Source organism: Callospermophilus lateralis, chromosome 3 (genome assembly GCF_048772815.1).
Source record: "Callospermophilus lateralis isolate mCalLat2 chromosome 3, mCalLat2.hap1, whole genome shotgun sequence".
Classification (NCBI taxonomy): Eukaryota; Metazoa; Chordata; class Mammalia; order Rodentia; family Sciuridae; genus Callospermophilus; species Callospermophilus lateralis.
In genome coordinates this window covers 2,743,916-2,760,067 of record NC_135307.1, presented here as the reverse complement: position 1 = coordinate 2,760,067, position 16,152 = coordinate 2,743,916, and the positions used below count along the sequence as shown (strand labels likewise).

General features: G+C 55.5%; 1 protein-coding gene across 1 annotated transcript; it reads left to right on the top strand.

Moving 5' to 3' along the window:
• The first annotated feature begins 5,343 nt into the window (after positions 1-5,343).
• On the top strand, positions 5,344-10,614 carry Siva1 (SIVA1 apoptosis inducing factor). Its single transcript, XM_076847933.2, has 4 exons — positions 5,344-5,509; positions 7,432-7,626; positions 8,259-8,415; positions 10,450-10,614. Exons 1-4 carry the CDS (start codon positions 5,392-5,394, stop codon positions 10,505-10,507), a joined length of 528 nt encoding a protein of 175 aa, XP_076704048.1. The 5' UTR covers positions 5,344-5,391; the 3' UTR covers positions 10,508-10,614.
• The last annotated feature ends 5,538 nt before the right edge of the window (positions 10,615-16,152 follow it).

Below are 16,152 nucleotides of genomic sequence, written 5' to 3'. Positions count from 1 at the left end.
GCAGTGGTCACTGTGTGCTTGCCTTGACCTTGTCCTTTTTGCTTTTCAACACTGAAAGGTACCTACTCCCCATGACCAGCGTCCAGATGATGCAGCCTCCTAAGAGAAAGGCTCAGTCAGTAGCTGAGAATGGCTGCCACTACCAGCAGGCGCTCTGAGACCCCAGGAAGAGGCAAATGGGCCCAGGGTTACACAACACACAATTCACTGGGGACTTAAGAGACTCTGGCAGCAAGTCAGGGAAATCCCACATCCTAAGGCAACAGGCTAGAGTTTACTTGCTAAGCTAGACCATGCCAGGCCATGGTCACCTGAAATGTAGCTTTTCTCAAAACCTGTTAACATGTCCAGCATCAGTTAACAGTGTGGATGTCAGGGGCCCACATGTCACACTGGGCTGGCTATCTGAAGGACGTCATCCCACAGGGTTTGGGGTGGGGCCAGGGTAACTGGTGGGCAAAATGGAACTCTGCAGTCGGGTATCACAAAGCTAAGCCAGGTATATGCTCAGAAAACAAAATGGAGCAAGCTCATGTAGGATGGACCAAGTGTATTAAATATGTTTTTCAAAACTAACCAACTATGCTGAGGATGAAGTTCAGGGGTAGAGCATTTGCTCAGAGTGCACAAGGCCTAGGTTCCTTCCTCATCACTGCCAAAAAAAAAAAAAAAAAAAAAAAGAAAGAAAGACAAAATTTCAAAACTAACAACCTAAATGAATTACACTCCAGGGCTGCTACCCAGCTAGGACCCACTGGATAATCCAAGAAAGATATTCACACCTGCCCAAGAGGGCAGTGGAGCCCAGGGGCAGCCCCTCTCCATTCCAGCTGGGCAAGCCTGGGCACAGTTCCTCCAAGCTGCATCCAATTGCTCAAATACTTCTTGACTGGTCTGAGCCTTCCAGTGCTGACCATGGTCTCTACCCACAGGGGTACCAAGTGGCCTCCTTCGATAACGTTTCAGAGTTTGGGGTACATTAGAAAAATAACTGCCCTCTGATATCCTTCCCGAGGGCAGGGATTGCATGGAGGGACCCAGAGTCTCCCAGGTGACTCCAGACTAGTTGGCACCAAGTCAGATGGTCCCCCTGCTGAAGGCCACCTGGGTTTGCTTTCCAACAGACTTCAACAGTCCAGGAAGTCCTACAGGCTTGGCCTGACTGGCTCACTCCCAGAAGATACCAACTCACATGACAGTGGGCTCAGGGCAAAAACCCCTATGACCCCAGGCTCACCAGCAAACTCCCAAATGGTACCAAGAAGGACCTTCAGGGTTTGAAAGGAAATGGGAAATGCCAGTGTGGCTACCTCCCCACCTCTTGGCCACTTGGTGGCCTTCCTGTGCCTTCCTGGTGCTCAGCACACAGCCATGGGAGGAGACAGAAGCAAACACAGTTCCTTGGGTTTTCTGGGAATTTTTTTCCTTCCACAATACAGCAGGAAAGGCAAAAGGAAAGAGTTTTCCAGCAGCAGATATTTGGAGGGTTTGGGATTTTTGCACTTTATATAGACAACACAGCCCTAGGGCAGACAGTGTAGGCTAGGTCTCTATTCAACGCAGGGGTAAAAGAAAAATCAGTGACTCATTGGCCTTGTGAAGCTTGCAACTTCCTGTTACCTGGGCACCCACCTTGAGTGCAAGCTGCACCTCACACCAGAGGCAGGGCTCAGGCACCCTGAGTCTGTGGGTCCCTACCTCCTCCCAGAGTGGTCCTCAGGGTGTCCGTCCACAGAGCTTTCCCTGAAAATGCCTCCCAGACACCCCCCCGCCGTGGAACGCTGAAGAGAAACAGCCTGGCCCACCCACTGACCCACACTGCTGTGGTGCCCACCTTCAGTCCCAGCAGGTGCCTGGGACCTGGCGCCTGCCAGTTCTACTACTTAGAGCTCCCTGAGAGACCCTGCTTAGGTAACACCCTGGACCCCAGTAGACTCCCCCACAGGTCTTGCTCTCAGGCTCTTGTCCGTGTGCTGCCTGGGCATGTGCTGGATAGCTCCCACGGGTGCTCGCCAGGCACCCTGCTCTCCTCTCTTGGATCTGGGAGGACTGAGCTCTTCTATTCTTCTGTTTTGTTGAGCTGCCTCCCATCAGGGCTGTCCCAGAGAGGGCTACCTTGGCAAGCATAAACTGGACACAGGGCAGAGACAGAGCTACAAGGACACTGTAACAAGTTTCCTGTGAGAGGGACACAGTCATGGGTTGGAGACTCTGGCATCGGGTGTCACCAGGACAAGGAAATACCCTGTGAAAGGCTCCCAATAAATGTTCATGCCCTGGTCAGGAGCCTGGTCAAGGAAGGGCTAGAGATCATGGCCACTGTCCAGATGCCCCCTCAGAACCAAACCAGAGGAAACTCGTGACGGCCATGTTCTTTAATAAGTGCATTCCCTAGCACTTCTGAAAGCTGCCGGCTGGTTTAGAAGTCAAACTATATCTACCGGCACCTGGGCATCCATCCCCCATCCTGGTCCATGATAGGTGAATCTGGCTGTCCAGAAAAGGCCTTCCATGCACAGGCCGTCCAGAGCAGCTCAGCCATTACAGCCAAGGCCTGGCATCAGCCCAGGGCCCAGTGGGGTGGGCAAGCAAACCAAGGTTCTGCTAGACAGTGGGACACTTGGTGCCAAAAGGAACCAGCTGCCCACAGGTGCACGAAGGTGGGGGCAAAGTTGGAGTGCTGAGAAGCAGCCGGACACAGAGCTTCAGAGCAGCAGTGCCACCCTTAGGGATGGGACACAGAGCAGAATCACTGCTCAGGGTGAGGAAGGAGGGCACTGGCCACTCAGGCTCCACCTGCACACTTCCTTGCCACTTCTGTGCTGAATCCTATTCATGTTGAAGCCTTAACCCACAGGACTCAGATGGAACTACTTGAAGACAGTCTTTAAAGTGGTGATTAACTTAAAATGGGTCCTTAGGGAAGACCCTAACCAACGTGATTGGTGTCCTTCTAAGAGGAGGACATCAGGAAACATAGGGATGACCCTGTGATGACACAAGGAGAAGATGTCCATTACAAACCAAGGAGAGGGGCCTCAGGAGAAACCAATACTGCTGGCACCTTGATTTTAGACTTCCAGCCTCAAACTGTGAGGGAATGAACATCTCTTATTTTAGCCACCCTGTGGTATTTGCTATTGAATAAGATAGGATAGTTACGGGATCCCAGTTCTTTTATTTTAATGTAAAGGCCACTCCATAAAGTTAACCTGTAGAAACATTCCAGCCAACTCCTTCATCCTGGGGTGATGGGAATAGGAGGAGGTCAGACCTGAGTTAAGGCTACAGCCTCAAGAGCTAACCGACAGCCTTTTCCAATGTCTGTGTAGCATGGATTTTGACCATTGCCTCTACCCAGAAGCCATAGAAGCCCCTAGACTAGTACATGAAAGTGGCAATCTGCTGAGGTCCTCTCTCAGCTTGTGGGAATTCTGTGTCTTTTGTTCTCACTTAAATAAATCCTATTCTTTTATGCTCACTCCTCTTCATCTGTGAATCTCATTCTTTGAATTCAAAAGACAAGGACCAAGAAAGAAATTGGCAGTGAGCTTCTAGGGTTTGCCATTAAGAGCTGCAACATACCACTCCACAGTAGTGGAGAAGAATCTGGTTTTGCCCGCCGAGACCCTTGAAGCATCCCCTGCTGTGATTAGCTCTAAGGCTAAAATGGACTTTCTCAACTGCAGAGGCCTGCAGTTTATGCAGACCTCACCCCCCCAGCAGAAGCAGAGAACTGAGTTTTGTCCCAAACTCAGGTTGAGCAGATACATCCAACACTTAATGCACCCTCAATGAGTGGTTCTTGAATCCAGACTCGACTGAAATGGAAGAGCTAAGAAGATTCTCTGTCGCTGCTTTGCATGTATTTACTATGTTAAAGATTCTATGGCAGTTTTGCAGTGGAGCATTCCTATAGCCCCAGAATCTGGAGGTTGAGGCAAGAGGATTGCAAGTTTGAGGCCAACCTGGGAAACTGTCACATCCACAGCCCAGCTGTGCCAGTGATAGGTTTTGGGAAAGCCGAATAAAGTACCCAGAAACAGCCTGGGAGGCGTGATCGCTGGGGAAAGCTGACAGGAGACCAGTCTGCTCTAGGGAGAGTCCATGGCCACAGGCTAGGTCGGCAGCTCCTCCACCCACCACAGTACCTTCTCCCCAGGGCATTTAGTCCAGTGGTGTCAGGCTGGATGAGGGACACGAGCTTTTCCCCAGTGCCCCATTCTGCGCCCATCTCCACTCAGAGAGGGGCTCACGTTTGGCTGCCGAAGCAGTGACATCATCAGCACGAGCTTGCTGAGCTTGCTAGGACGTCACGGAGCAGCGCCATGGCCTCCATGCAGGAAAGTGGCTTTCTACAGATAACCCCCTCTGCCCTGGTGCCCAGGGTGCAGGAAAGAAAGCCAGCGTCCTCCAGGAGGACGTGCATCTGAACTCACCAGCCCAGGTGTTTTACTGTCCCCCTTTGCTTTAGGGATGATAAAGAGCAACTTAGCAAGATCCTATCTCAAAATAAAGGGGCTGGTTGTGGTGGCATATGCCTGTAACCCCAGTGGCTCAGGAGGCTGAGGCAGGAGGATCACGAGTTCAAAGCCAGCCTCTGCAAAAGCGAGACGCTAAGCAACTCAGCGAGACCCTGTCTCTAAATAAAATACAAAATAGGACTGGGGATGTGGCTCAGTGGTCAGTGCCCAGAGTTCAATCCCAGATACCCAAAATAAAATAAAATAAAGGGATGTTCCTTGGTGATGAAGACTTGCCTAGAACGAGGGAGGTCCTGGGTTCAACCCCGGACAACAATTTAAAAAAAAAAATTCAAAGAAGAAAATAAATAAGTCCTAAGGCAGTTTCAACCGCCCTTCCCGGCTGGCCTGCGGAGCCGGTATCCTTCCGATGGAGAACTCGGAGCAAGCACTACGCCTCACACCGGGGGCTGGAAACAGAACCGCCACCTGACTCCCCAGGGCTTCCGGGGCCCGCTCGCCTCGCCCGCCGCTACCGCCCCCGTCCTTCCCACGCAGCGCCACGCCGGAGCCACGCCCCCGAGCGAGCGTCGGCCTATCCGCGCCCTATCGCCCAGGAGCCCCGCCCTGCCTCGCCTCTGACTTAACACAACCCACGGGCCTCCCAAGTTCCGCCCCTGAGATCCCGGAGTACCCTCGGCCTCCACCTTGGCCTTTCCCGCGCCGCCGAGCTCCGCCCCCGGCTCGGCCCTCGACCTATCCCGCTCCGTGCCTCTCACGAGCCCCGCCCCCAATCTCTTACTAGCCTATCCCGCGCCGCGCCGCGCCCTAGCCACGCCACGCCCTCGCCCGGCGGTTGGCGCGCGGCTGTGACGTCGGGGTCAGCGCGTGGCGCGCGCGGCGGTCGGCGTCCTGTGGCCCCGCGGCCATGCCCAAGCGGGGCTGCCCCTTCGCGGACGCCGCCCCGCTGCAGCTCAAAGTCCGCGTGGGCCGCAAGGAGCTGAGCCACGGCGTGTGCGCCGAGCGCTACTCTCGGGAGATTTTCGGTGAGTGCGGGCGGCCGCGGCTTCCCATTGGCCTGGCCCGGGCAGCGGTCCCGGGACCCTCCCGCCCAGAGCAGAGGGAGCCGGAGCGGGCGGGCAGCGCCGGTAGGGGGCAGCGGACACGCGAGTGACCCAGTGCACGCCCTCCTTCCCCCAGCCTGCCCCCGCCCCGCTCAGCGCCAAGCCAAGCCGGGACATGTCTGTCCCTCGAGGACGCGAGGGCCGGGAGGGATGGAGGGGGCACCGATGCACGAGCACGGGCACGGGGAGCAGGGATGGTCTCGGGAGGCTCAGAGTCGAGGCCGAGTCCTGGAGGGTGAGCTAGCCAGGAGGGGAAGAGGCCAGGGCCCTGGAAACAGCGCGGCAGGCGTTCTGGGTATGTAAGGGCAGTGGAGGCGTGGGAGGCCGCCTCCTGCAGAATGCCAGGCAGGTTCGTGTTACTGAGCATCACTTTGGCGAGCCTAACTTCTGGGGCAGATGCAGAATGGAATTTACTTTACCCTGGTGGTTGTAGATGCAAAGTTTATACTCACTTGGCAGTCAGAAAACATCCTGGCGCGAGTTTGAGGGTTGCTGCTTGTGCCTTTGGGGTGTGGAGAAGAAGCCTGTGTTTGGAAAAAAACAAACCCCTTTCAAGGCCCTGGTTCTCCTCCTATGTCTGCAGTTCTGTGCCCTCTCCCTGGTCAGGGCTGCCACCTGAAATGCTTTTGAGGCCACACAGGTGATGAAACCAATGAAGCCAGAGACTGTGGCTGGACTTAAAGCATGTGCCCTTAACAACTAGAAACAGAAGAATTAAGTAGAATTGGAAGCTAAGTCATCTTCTTCTCTACATCCTCTCTTGAGATTCCTATCTTGGCCTGTTGGCCTCCTCGCTGGGTCAGGAGGGGTGCTGTGCTCTGTAGTGCGGGCAGGACTGACATGCAGATTGAAGTCACATGGGATGAGTTCCAGGCCACAGCAAGCACCTTAATCTCCACTTCAGATGAACCAGGAACCCTGTTCTCAGCATGTGACCGCCCCCCCTTCCCACATTCTCACAAATATAGGCGGAAGCATCCAGTTGGGCTGGCATTAGCCACTCCATTTGAGTTCCCACAGCCATTATTTGCATCTGGCATCTCCATCGGGGCCACGCTGGGCAAATTTTTATGGGGACTGGCAGGTTGGCATTTATTTTGTAAGGCTTCCTGGATACCTTTGTGTAGCAGTGGAAAGCCACTGCCCTGTGCACTGAGCAGTCACTCCAGTACTTAGGCATGAGTAGGTGTTCAAGACCTGTAGAAGGTTCTGGGGTCCCTTGATCAGGAGTTGTCTGCTGTCCTGTCTTTTTTAGTTGTAGATGGATATATAGCTTTATTTTTGTTTATTTATTTTTATGTGGTGCTGCGGATCAAACCCATGGCCTTGACATGGGAGACAAGCACTCCACCACTGAGCCACAACCCCAGCCCATGCTGTCCTGTTTTGCTGGCCTCTCTGGAGGTGATGGGGATGTGCCCAGGCTTGCAGGCTCAGCTGAGCCTCTGGTTTCCCCCTACCTCCTTGGGGGCACCTTTTTGAAGAATAGAGTTCAAGGGTGCAGAACTTCTTCTGCATGACACAGGCCACCTTGAGGATGGGAGTACAGGGGAGGAGAGAGGAAAGGGACACAAGCCCCATGAAGTGAGGCCAGCTGTGGTTGCTGAGAATGAGCAGACCAATAGAAGGAGGACCTATGTGGGACACAGGTGGGGCTGTAGTGATGCTGGCTGCCGAGCCAGGGGAGACAGAGGAGGCCTTGCCTTTCCAGGGAGCAGCGTGAGCCAGGGTAACAGGGGACAGGCACAAAGAACTCCCTGTGCCATCCTGATAGGTCATAAGATGGCTGTTGAGGGCTTCATGGCTGCACAGTGTAAATTTGAGGAATGGTCTGTCTTCCCCAGAGAAGACCAAGCAACTCCTTTTCCACGGGGCCCAGGCCTGCAGGAACTATGTGTGGGGTGAAGGCTGTGCCATCGTCCACCTGCCAGAGTCCCCAAAGCCCGGCCCTACAGGTGCACCTCGAGCTGTAAGGGGGCAGATGCTGATTGGACCAGATGGCCGACTGATCAGGAGCCGAGCCCAGGCCCCTGAGGCTGGTGAGTGGCTGCCATTGGCACTTCCTGTCTGTGGTGCTGCGGGTGGGCAGTGCAAGATAGTCAGCTCAGATGCTTTTCCTGCCTCACAAGCAGGAGTCCAACCCAGAGTCTGATACACAGGGCAAGTGGCAGAAGTTCAGAAGGATTCTGCTGGGAGATCTGATTATCAGGCCAGGAAAGGAGTAGGACTCACCTGGCCTCCTGCCTGCTTGGCACTGCCCTTCCCTGTTCTGTGGAGGTGGGAATGTCCAGGGTGCAGTGCTCAGACAGAGTCCCAGGCCCACCTGGAGTCTGTTCAGGGGGTCAGAGAGGGGTCCAGGACCCTTGGTTAAGTAGCGGGCCACACCTTGCAACACAGGAACACACCAGGTTCTGATGAAGCAGTCAACAAGAAGTCCTGTGCTCAGTAGCAGGTGATGCAGCAGTAGGCGGACCTGCAGTCTTGTGGAGGGAGCATTGTGGATCTAGTAGAATGGGATCTGGGCACTGTGCTCAGCTGGAGGGTTTCTAAGGGATCCAGTGCCAGAGTGGGGCAGACTGGGTCAGTTGCAGGGAAGAGAGGTGAGCCCACAGCCCCTGCGCTCTCCCATTCCCCTTCCAGGCTGACAGCATGCTGTTTCTTTTCCTCACAGACTTGTCGGGGGCCACAGCCATCGCCTGTTCCTCATGCGTGCGAGCTGCTGATGGGAAGGTGGTCTGCAGCCAGTGCGAGCGGGCCCTGTGTGGGCAGTGTGTGCGCACTTGCTGGGGCTGTGGTGCAGTGGCCTGTGCCCTGTGTGGCCTTGTGGAGTAAGTGCTTTGGTCCATGGTGCTGCTAGAACCATGGTCACCATGCTCAGGGTGTGCCCACAGGCTAGTGGACAGGTCCTCTGTAGGTGCCATCTACCATATTCTAGCAGGACAGGACATGATGACAATAAATGCCTTGTATAGCTTTATTTTTTTTTTTTTTTTTTTTTATGAACACTTAGTAGTTCTTTCTCAAGGAAATCCAGATTCACCAATGGTCAGTTCTCTCTGTGGCCTCCTTTCTTCAACAGCTTTGTGTCTTGGTCTTCTCGGCTGCACACATCCTCATAGATTTGCTTCCTGCGTTGTGTGCTGATGTTTGAGGAACACCTGATGCATGGCAGCATGTGTGTTTGCCAGGTTATTAGCTCTTTAAGCAGGAAATGGGAAGTTGGCTTAGTCAGCTGTGTGTGAGTGCATGCTGCTGCAGCTGGCTGGCTCTGGTATCCACAAGGTGCCAGGAGGCTGTTCCCACCCCAGCAGCTATGCCTATCCACTTGTCCTGCCCCTTCAAAAGACAAGTTCCCCCAGACATGCAAGTGGCTCTGAAGATCCAAACAAGCTCAGGTCCAGCGGTTTAAGGCTGTGTAAAACTGAAAACCACATGTCAGAGGACATCTTTCCTTTGAGGTGCTCTTCAGTTGGGGAGACCTGGACAGCCCTGGAGGGGTGCTCTAAGGAGAAGTCCCAGGCCCCATGGCCAGGTGGGAGTCTGGTGACATGCAGCATTCAGTTTGGGAACTAGTGTTAGGCTAGTCCTGAAGCAGGTGCTCCTCTGGTGGTTTCCCAGCCTGATTTGGGTCTTTTTCCTACTGACAGTAAACTGAAAGGGCAGTGTCTTTGTAGCCCTTCCCTGCGGGTCCGCAGGAGGTGGGATCTCCACCCTCTGTTACCAGTGAATGACCTGCTCCAGGTCACTACCTGGAAGTCATGTCTCCAGGCTTGGATGCCAGGCCTACCCCATCCCTTGCTGCTTCCGCCAAACATGGCCCTGGATTCCCATTCAGGACAAGCAGCTACAAGAGTGGCAGAAACAAGGGCTTCTCTAACGTGGTTCTGATGTAACTGAAATGCAGCTCAGCTGGCCGTCACCCACCTACCTGGTGGCCCCGCTTGGCCCCTACCTGCTCCGTTGCCTCAGGCTCACAGGCTGGCTGCTGGCGCTGTGTTGACTGCTGACCTCTGGCGCCACTGGCAGATGGTCTGAGCACCAGGTAGCCGTCAGCGCTGGCTTTGCTGACGCGTTTTAGACGGCATGTCCTTACTTGCATCTTGGTTAGCACATTTTTCCTGTGTGTCCTTTGCGTGTCCCTCCCAATCAGTGTCTCCTATGACTGACTGGCTCCCCTTAAAAGTCTCGTTCATTAGGAGAGAGCGCTGTTTCATGTGCTTCTGATGGGAGCCATTGTGTTTTGTGAATTCTGACAGGATGTCGGCGGGGTTCTGGGGAGAGCGTGTCCTGTGTGAAACCCAGCTGGGCTTCTCAACCTGTGTCACTCTAGCTGGCGCTGGGTCGTGGCTTAGGCAGACTTACCCTCATGTTCTAGAGGCTGGAAGTCCAAGATCAGGGTGCCTGCAAGGTGGGCTCCTTCCGAGCCTGTCGGGAGAATCCATTGCAGGCCCCTTGGGGCATCTGGTGGCCGTGGCCGTGGCTGCACTGGGCTTTCCTTATGGATGCCTATCTCCATGTGCCTTGATGTCCTCCTCTTCTGTCTTTCTCCTTGTGTTACATTCTCTGAAGGCCCCTATTGCTCTCCTATGGGGGGGACCTCATTTTGACTGATTGCATCTATTCTGCAGCTGAGAACAGGGGAAGGATGTGAGCCAGTTCCTGAAGACAGTGTGCCTGCATGCTGGGCCACCCCTGGGTGGGGGGTGTCCCAAACAGGCGCTGCAGTGTCACTGCCACATGAGCCTGTTCCAAAGTTCTTATGCTTCTGTCCTGGGTTAGGACGGCGGGGGACAGGGAGGCATAGCCCAGGCCCTAACACAGCTCTCCTCTCTCCCCTATCCCCCGCCCCGGTGGCGGTGCAGCTGCAGTGGAGTCTGGGAGAAGGCCCTGTGCACCAGCTGCGCCATGTTTGAAGCCTGAGGCTCCTGTGGACGGCACACACATCCGTGCTGAAGAGGGCAGGAGTGGCTTGTGTGTTGCATTTTGTACCCTGATGACAGAATCAAATAAACCCCTTTATATTTGCATGTGAGGACTCCTGTCATGGCCATCTGAGGGTGAAGCGTGGGGTCTGCCCAGGCTGGGGGCATAACAGGTGGGCAGCAGCTGCCTCCTACAGCCTTGCAGAGTGTGCCTGCCCTCTGCATCAGAAGCTCCTACTCATCACCAACCTGGCACAGGGACCCAGAGCGCAGAGTCTGATTGAGTGGTTTCCAGTGTACAGTGTCACCTCATGCTGGTGTCCCTCCCAAACTGCCCCTGAAATACCTTGTCACATGCATGGCCAGGGCCCCAGGCGGTGTGACAGGCCCTGCCCTCCAGGAGCTCTCTCCAGCAGAGGAGGCATCCCTAGCGGTGCTGGGGGTGGCAGTCCTTGCCCCGTTTTGAGTAGGCATAGTTGCACAGGGCCAGGTGGGGCTGGGCATGGAGGATGGAGCAGGGCTAGAGTCGTACAGGAAGGCCATGGGTGCTGGTCCTTGTGAATCCAAGGGCCTGAGTTGGTAAGGTGGATCACAGTGACACTGTGAAGCCCTGGGCTAGGCTGAGGCAGGGTGGGACTGTGTGCCGGGAGACCCTTCACTTCTATGGGCACTGGGATGTGCTGGCCAGGGTTCAGGGGCAAGTGACACTGAGGAAGGCTGGTGGTGAGCAGGTGATAGAGCCTGGAGTGGGACTTGGGGCTGGAGCAGCAAGCGGGCTGCTGTGGCAGTGCCAGGTGGCAGAGGGGCCCACAGAGGGTTGGCAGTCTCTCCCTGGACATGGAGCATGCTGAGGCTGTTAGCCAGGTGCTGACTGTCCTTGTTGAGGGTGACCTCCTGCCACAGAGGCCCAGGGCCTCGCAGCCATGGCTTCTGTTGCTGCCTCGCGCCACGGCCCAGCTCTCTGCAGGCCTTGTTGGTTTTCCCTTCTGCATCCTCCAGCCTGTCTACCCGGGCCCCAAGGAATGCCATGGCAGCCATTCTGCCTCCATCTCTACTCAGGATGGCTGCACAGCCTCGCCACTGCAGGCCGTTCCAGAACAGAGCTGGCCCATCTCTCCTCCGCCCAGCTCCTGGAGTGGGCCTCAAATGTTTCCCCTTGGAACCCTCACTTCCTCTGCCTGGGGCTCTTCCTGTGGGCAGGAAGGCTTGCCCTCATTTCTCAGGTTTGGGCTCAAAGAAGCCTCCAGTGTCTAGTTCACAGCTCCCTTCCATCACTCCCTCAGCCTCCCAGCTGTCCCCACTGGACATGACATGTGTACACCTATCAACTCTTCCTGCTGCAAGGGGTAGAACCTGCATGAAATGGCACCTGGCAGGTTGGTAGTGTCTGTCTGTCTGGTGTCCAGCTATGGTGGAGCCACAGGGATTGGCCTTCAGACAACCTTCAGAGAAGACAAAATGCCAGATGTGGCACAGCAGCCAGCATAGGAGAGTGACCCCAAAGAGCAGGGAACAAATTTGCAGAGCCGGCCACCACCTGGGATGGCACATGGAGAACTCAGCGGCCTGAATCGAGACAGCTAAAGGTGGGCCAGGGCCTCTGGAGTTTGCACACTTAAGGGAGATCACCCGGAGCATCCTCTCAAGGCCCTTTTCATACATGAGAGTCAGGAAGAGAGGGAAGCCTCGTCCTTGTGGGGCACCAACTAAAGGTTGGAAGGCCATGTTCACCTGGAGCAGCTGCCCTGTGGAACCCACCTCACCAGGCCAGACCTGGGTGGTACTCCACTGCGTCCAGAACAGAACTCCAGAGTGAAGAGGCTTTGTTTCAGTCCAACATCCAGCGGAATGAAGTCTAGTACCTGGTGTCCATGGAAGAAAACATGCCCAGAAGCAGGACAGCAGTACCCATAGGGCCATCGCCAGCCAGGAGGACACTGGACTCCACCCCAGACAAGGGTGCTGGTGGCTCACTATGCCCTCCTATTCAGAAAGCAGAGGAAGCTGGGGCTCGCGGAGGCGGGTGAGGGCAGCGCAGCCCAGGTGCCTCACTAGGCGACAGGTGGGGAGCAGGGTGGACACTGCGGAAGAGACTGTGAGCCTGCAGGGCGCTGCAGAGCCACAGAAGAGCAGGGTTTGGCCGAGTGGAGTCCTGGGGCAGCCTGGGGGCTGGAATTGGGGTGGGAGTGGACAGCTGCTAGAAGAAAAAGTGGCTATAAAATGTCCCCATTTGACAGAATCATAAACCCACTGATGCAAGAAGCCTGACACGGCCCCGAGGAAAATGCTACACATCATGAGCCAATTCCCTGAAACCAACAGAAAAGGAAACTCTTTAGCAGCCAGAGAAGAAGGACACTATGCTGGGAGGATAAAGATGAGAACAGCAGCAGAGGATCGTTGGAGACCAAGCAGGCACAGTGGGACAGCACCGTGATCGTGCTTCAGGCAGCCTCAAGTCCCCTGTGCTGTGCCCCAGGAGCAGACCATGGGGACCTGGAGAGCCAGTCTGCACTGAAGACACCTTGGGTGGGTCCCAGGCTTCCCTGTGCCACCCCACAGAGCTGCCTGACGAGGACCAGAACCACCAGCCCAGTGAACCTCTTTCTTTTGTGACTTACCCACACTTGGTTTTGTCCCTAGCAACAAAGAGAAATGCTTTTCAGACAGGCAGGGGCTGTAGAAGAATGACAGGAATGTCAAAGAAGCTTTCAGACAGGAGGAAATTGTACCAGGGGGAAAGCAGGCCTGTGTGAAGAGCCTGGCGGTCAGGGTGGTGGACACGGTAGGCTTCCAGGCTGTTGTAAGATCTCTGGGAAGGACAACCAGCCATGTGGCAAGAATGCCAAAGACCCAGCGCAAAGGCCACACGAGAACATGGGCAAAGGAGTTGAGTAGACCCTTCTCTGTAGAAGAGTCACCAGTGGCTGTCAGCAGAGGGTCCAGCCCTACTGACCCCAGGAAATGCCACACCTGTACCGCACACCTTCAGTATGGCCTTCACCCAGTGAGGAGCCTGTGCCCCGATGAGGGAGTTCTGATATCGCTGCCACACATGAACCTGAAAAATTCTGCTGCGTCCAGTAAAGCCAGCCAGACAGAAACTGCAGGACCCGCCTTGAGGCCCTGAGCAGTGGGACGAGCAGCAGCAGAGAGCAGACGCCGGGGACAGGGCAGTGGGAGGTGCTGCTTGAGGGCCCAGTGTCTGTTGGTGGAGACAGAAGCTTCCAGAGGAGACAGCAGTTTCTGCTCAACGGCTTCCTGTACTTGATGCCATTAACTGCAGGTTATAATGTAAAATTTGTATCTTTAGCACAACAAAAATAATTTTTCAAAAAGCATTTGTTCAAACAAAAATGTATTTGGGATTTTATGATAAATGCAAATAACATTTATGATGACGATACTAAGGCACTAAGGCCAAGAAAGAAGTGGGAGTGCCCTGTTGGAGGTTCCCAGGGGCTGTGCGTGAGGCCCAGGCACAGGCAGACACCTTGAACAGCAGGCCCGGCCTTGCCCACAGCCTGCAGCTGCGCTTTCTTGGTGTTGGGCAGACCCGTGTTCTACGGCAGCACGGTGTCCTGGAGTGAGATGCTGTTGCTGGGAAAGCCCAGAGAAGTAGGCCAGTAAAGACCAGAAAATGGGGTGATAAGGAAGTCATCCCAAAGGCAGAAAGGGAGAGAGGGGACCGAGAACAGATGGTGCAGGAGTAGCAGGGTGGCATGTTTGAGCTCACCATCACCCACGTTAAATGTGAAAGTCCAAATGAGAACCTCAGCTGTACAGGGCAGAGGCCATTGGGCCTGTTTTTTGTTGTGTTGTTTTTAACAAAAAAGAAAAACCTAAGCTGGGAGCAGTGGCACACATCTGTCATCCCAACTACTCAAGAGGCTGAGGGAGGAGGACCATGGTTGAGGCCAGCTTGGGTCTTTTAACAAAACCCTATCTCAAAACTAAAAGGGCTGGGGATGTAGACAAGGGATGGAGTGCTCTCCCCGCCTATGTGAGGCCTGGGCTCAACCCACAGAGCTGTCTTGATGGTCTAGAAGAAAACCGCTTGAGTGTCAAAGAGCCGAGTTAGAAGCCAGAGGGTGGGATGAGCACCTGCCGTTGGGCAGATTTCATGGCGGTGGCATCCCAGGGAAGTACAGGCCCAGCCCTTAGCACACCCAGCACATCCTGTCACCAGGGCGGGCACAGCCTTTAGCCACACCTGCTGACACGTGGAAGTTCCAGGTGCTAAGGCCACTCCTGTTATCTTCCTGTCCCTCTGAGCCTGCCTTGTGCTGGGCACAGGGAACCCAGCAAGGACAGCTGCTTCCTCCTAGCAGAATCTGAGTCTCCCTGGCTGGACCCTGCTGTGCAGCAGCCTCCTGTGTGGCCACATAACCCTGCCCCTCTCATCTGCCTTGCACTCTAGGCCTGCGCTGCCCCTTGTGAGGCCACCTGTGCCTTCTAGGAATTTCCCAAAACGTTCAGCTCCTTCCTTGCAACCCCCCCACACACACTGCTTCCCCCACTCCTCTGCCACAGACGGCAAGGAAGGTCGGGTGGGCTCAGTGGGCTCTATCCCTGCCTTTGTTCCTTTAGGGCTTTGCCTGCCTGTGACAGGGACACAAAACAGGCCTGCTCTGAGTAGCAGTGACCCCAGGGGCTCTTGTGGAAGGAGCAGCCCTGGCTGCAGCTGCCCCCTTTGCATATCACATGAGCCACGGTGGTTGGGTTTTGCGCAGTGTGAGGGTGGCACGTGGCTGCTGTACTTTGGTTTCGTTGCTGCTCATGTGCAGATGTGCAACCCGGCCCTCCAGATGCAGTGTCCTCCTGCAGAGTAGCTGAGTTCTTACTGGTGTGGCTTGAAACTCAGCCTGGTGGAACCAGACCCTGGACCACCCAGAGAACTTGGGCTGCTCCAGACATGGCTCTGTTTGGCTACCAGAGATCCACATTGTCACCCCCATCCCACCCCCAGTGAAGGTGGGACAGCCAGCCCTTCTCAGAGAGGGGACAGCTGCCATCCCTGCACACCCACCAGCCTTGGGCTCTGCTTGTGCACATCTGCAGGGAGTCCAGGCCATTAGTCATGAAAAAGCTGAGGCTGCAGGGCCCTGTGGGCCCCTGCCTGTCCCTAAGAGCCACTTCTGGCCTTGTTGAGGGTGCAGTTCTGCCAGGTGTCCACCAGGTGGCACCAACAGCATATTGGTCCAGCTGCTTGGACTCCATTGGTTCTTGGTGCTTTAGCTGTGCCCTTCCCTCTGCAGCCTTTCCTGGCTCTGTCCTCTATCAGGCTGCTCCTAGGGGCTTCCTGGAGCCTTCTTGCACTGTGGCCCAGGTCATCACTGCAACCTGCTCCATCCTCCCTGGGAGTCCTGCTCTTACTAGCTGCTCTGCCTGACAAATAGCAGCAGGAGCTGGCAGGCAGCCTGGACAGCCTTTGGGGGAGAGGGTTGGGTACAGGGGAGCAGGAACAGTGCTGGTGCCCAGCAGCATCTTCCCTTGGAGTCTCAGGACAGTCGCTGGGCCTCTAGCCAAGTCCTTGCACCCCTGAACTCCCTGGGCTGTGAGGAAAGGGCTCCTGCTGAGCCTGGAGAGCCAGCTTCCCTAGGCCACGAGCCCCACCCAGCCCCGGCAGAGCCAGCCACAAAC

What these genes read in the sequence shown, in the direction of transcription:
- Siva1 (XM_076847933.2), top strand. Translation starts at nt 5,392, where the DNA reads ATGCCCAAGCGGGGCTGCCCCTTCGCGGACGCCGCCCCGCTGCAGCTC. An exon ending in CTACTCTCGGGAGATTTTCG is followed by an intron (nt 5,510 to 7,431) that starts GTGAGTGCGGGC and finishes TGTCTTCCCCAG; the next exon opens with AGAAGACCAAGCAACTCCTT. An exon ending in GCCCTGTGTGGCCTTGTGGA is followed by an intron (nt 8,416 to 10,449) that starts GTAAGTGCTTTG and finishes GTGGCGGTGCAG; the next exon opens with CTGCAGTGGAGTCTGGGAGA.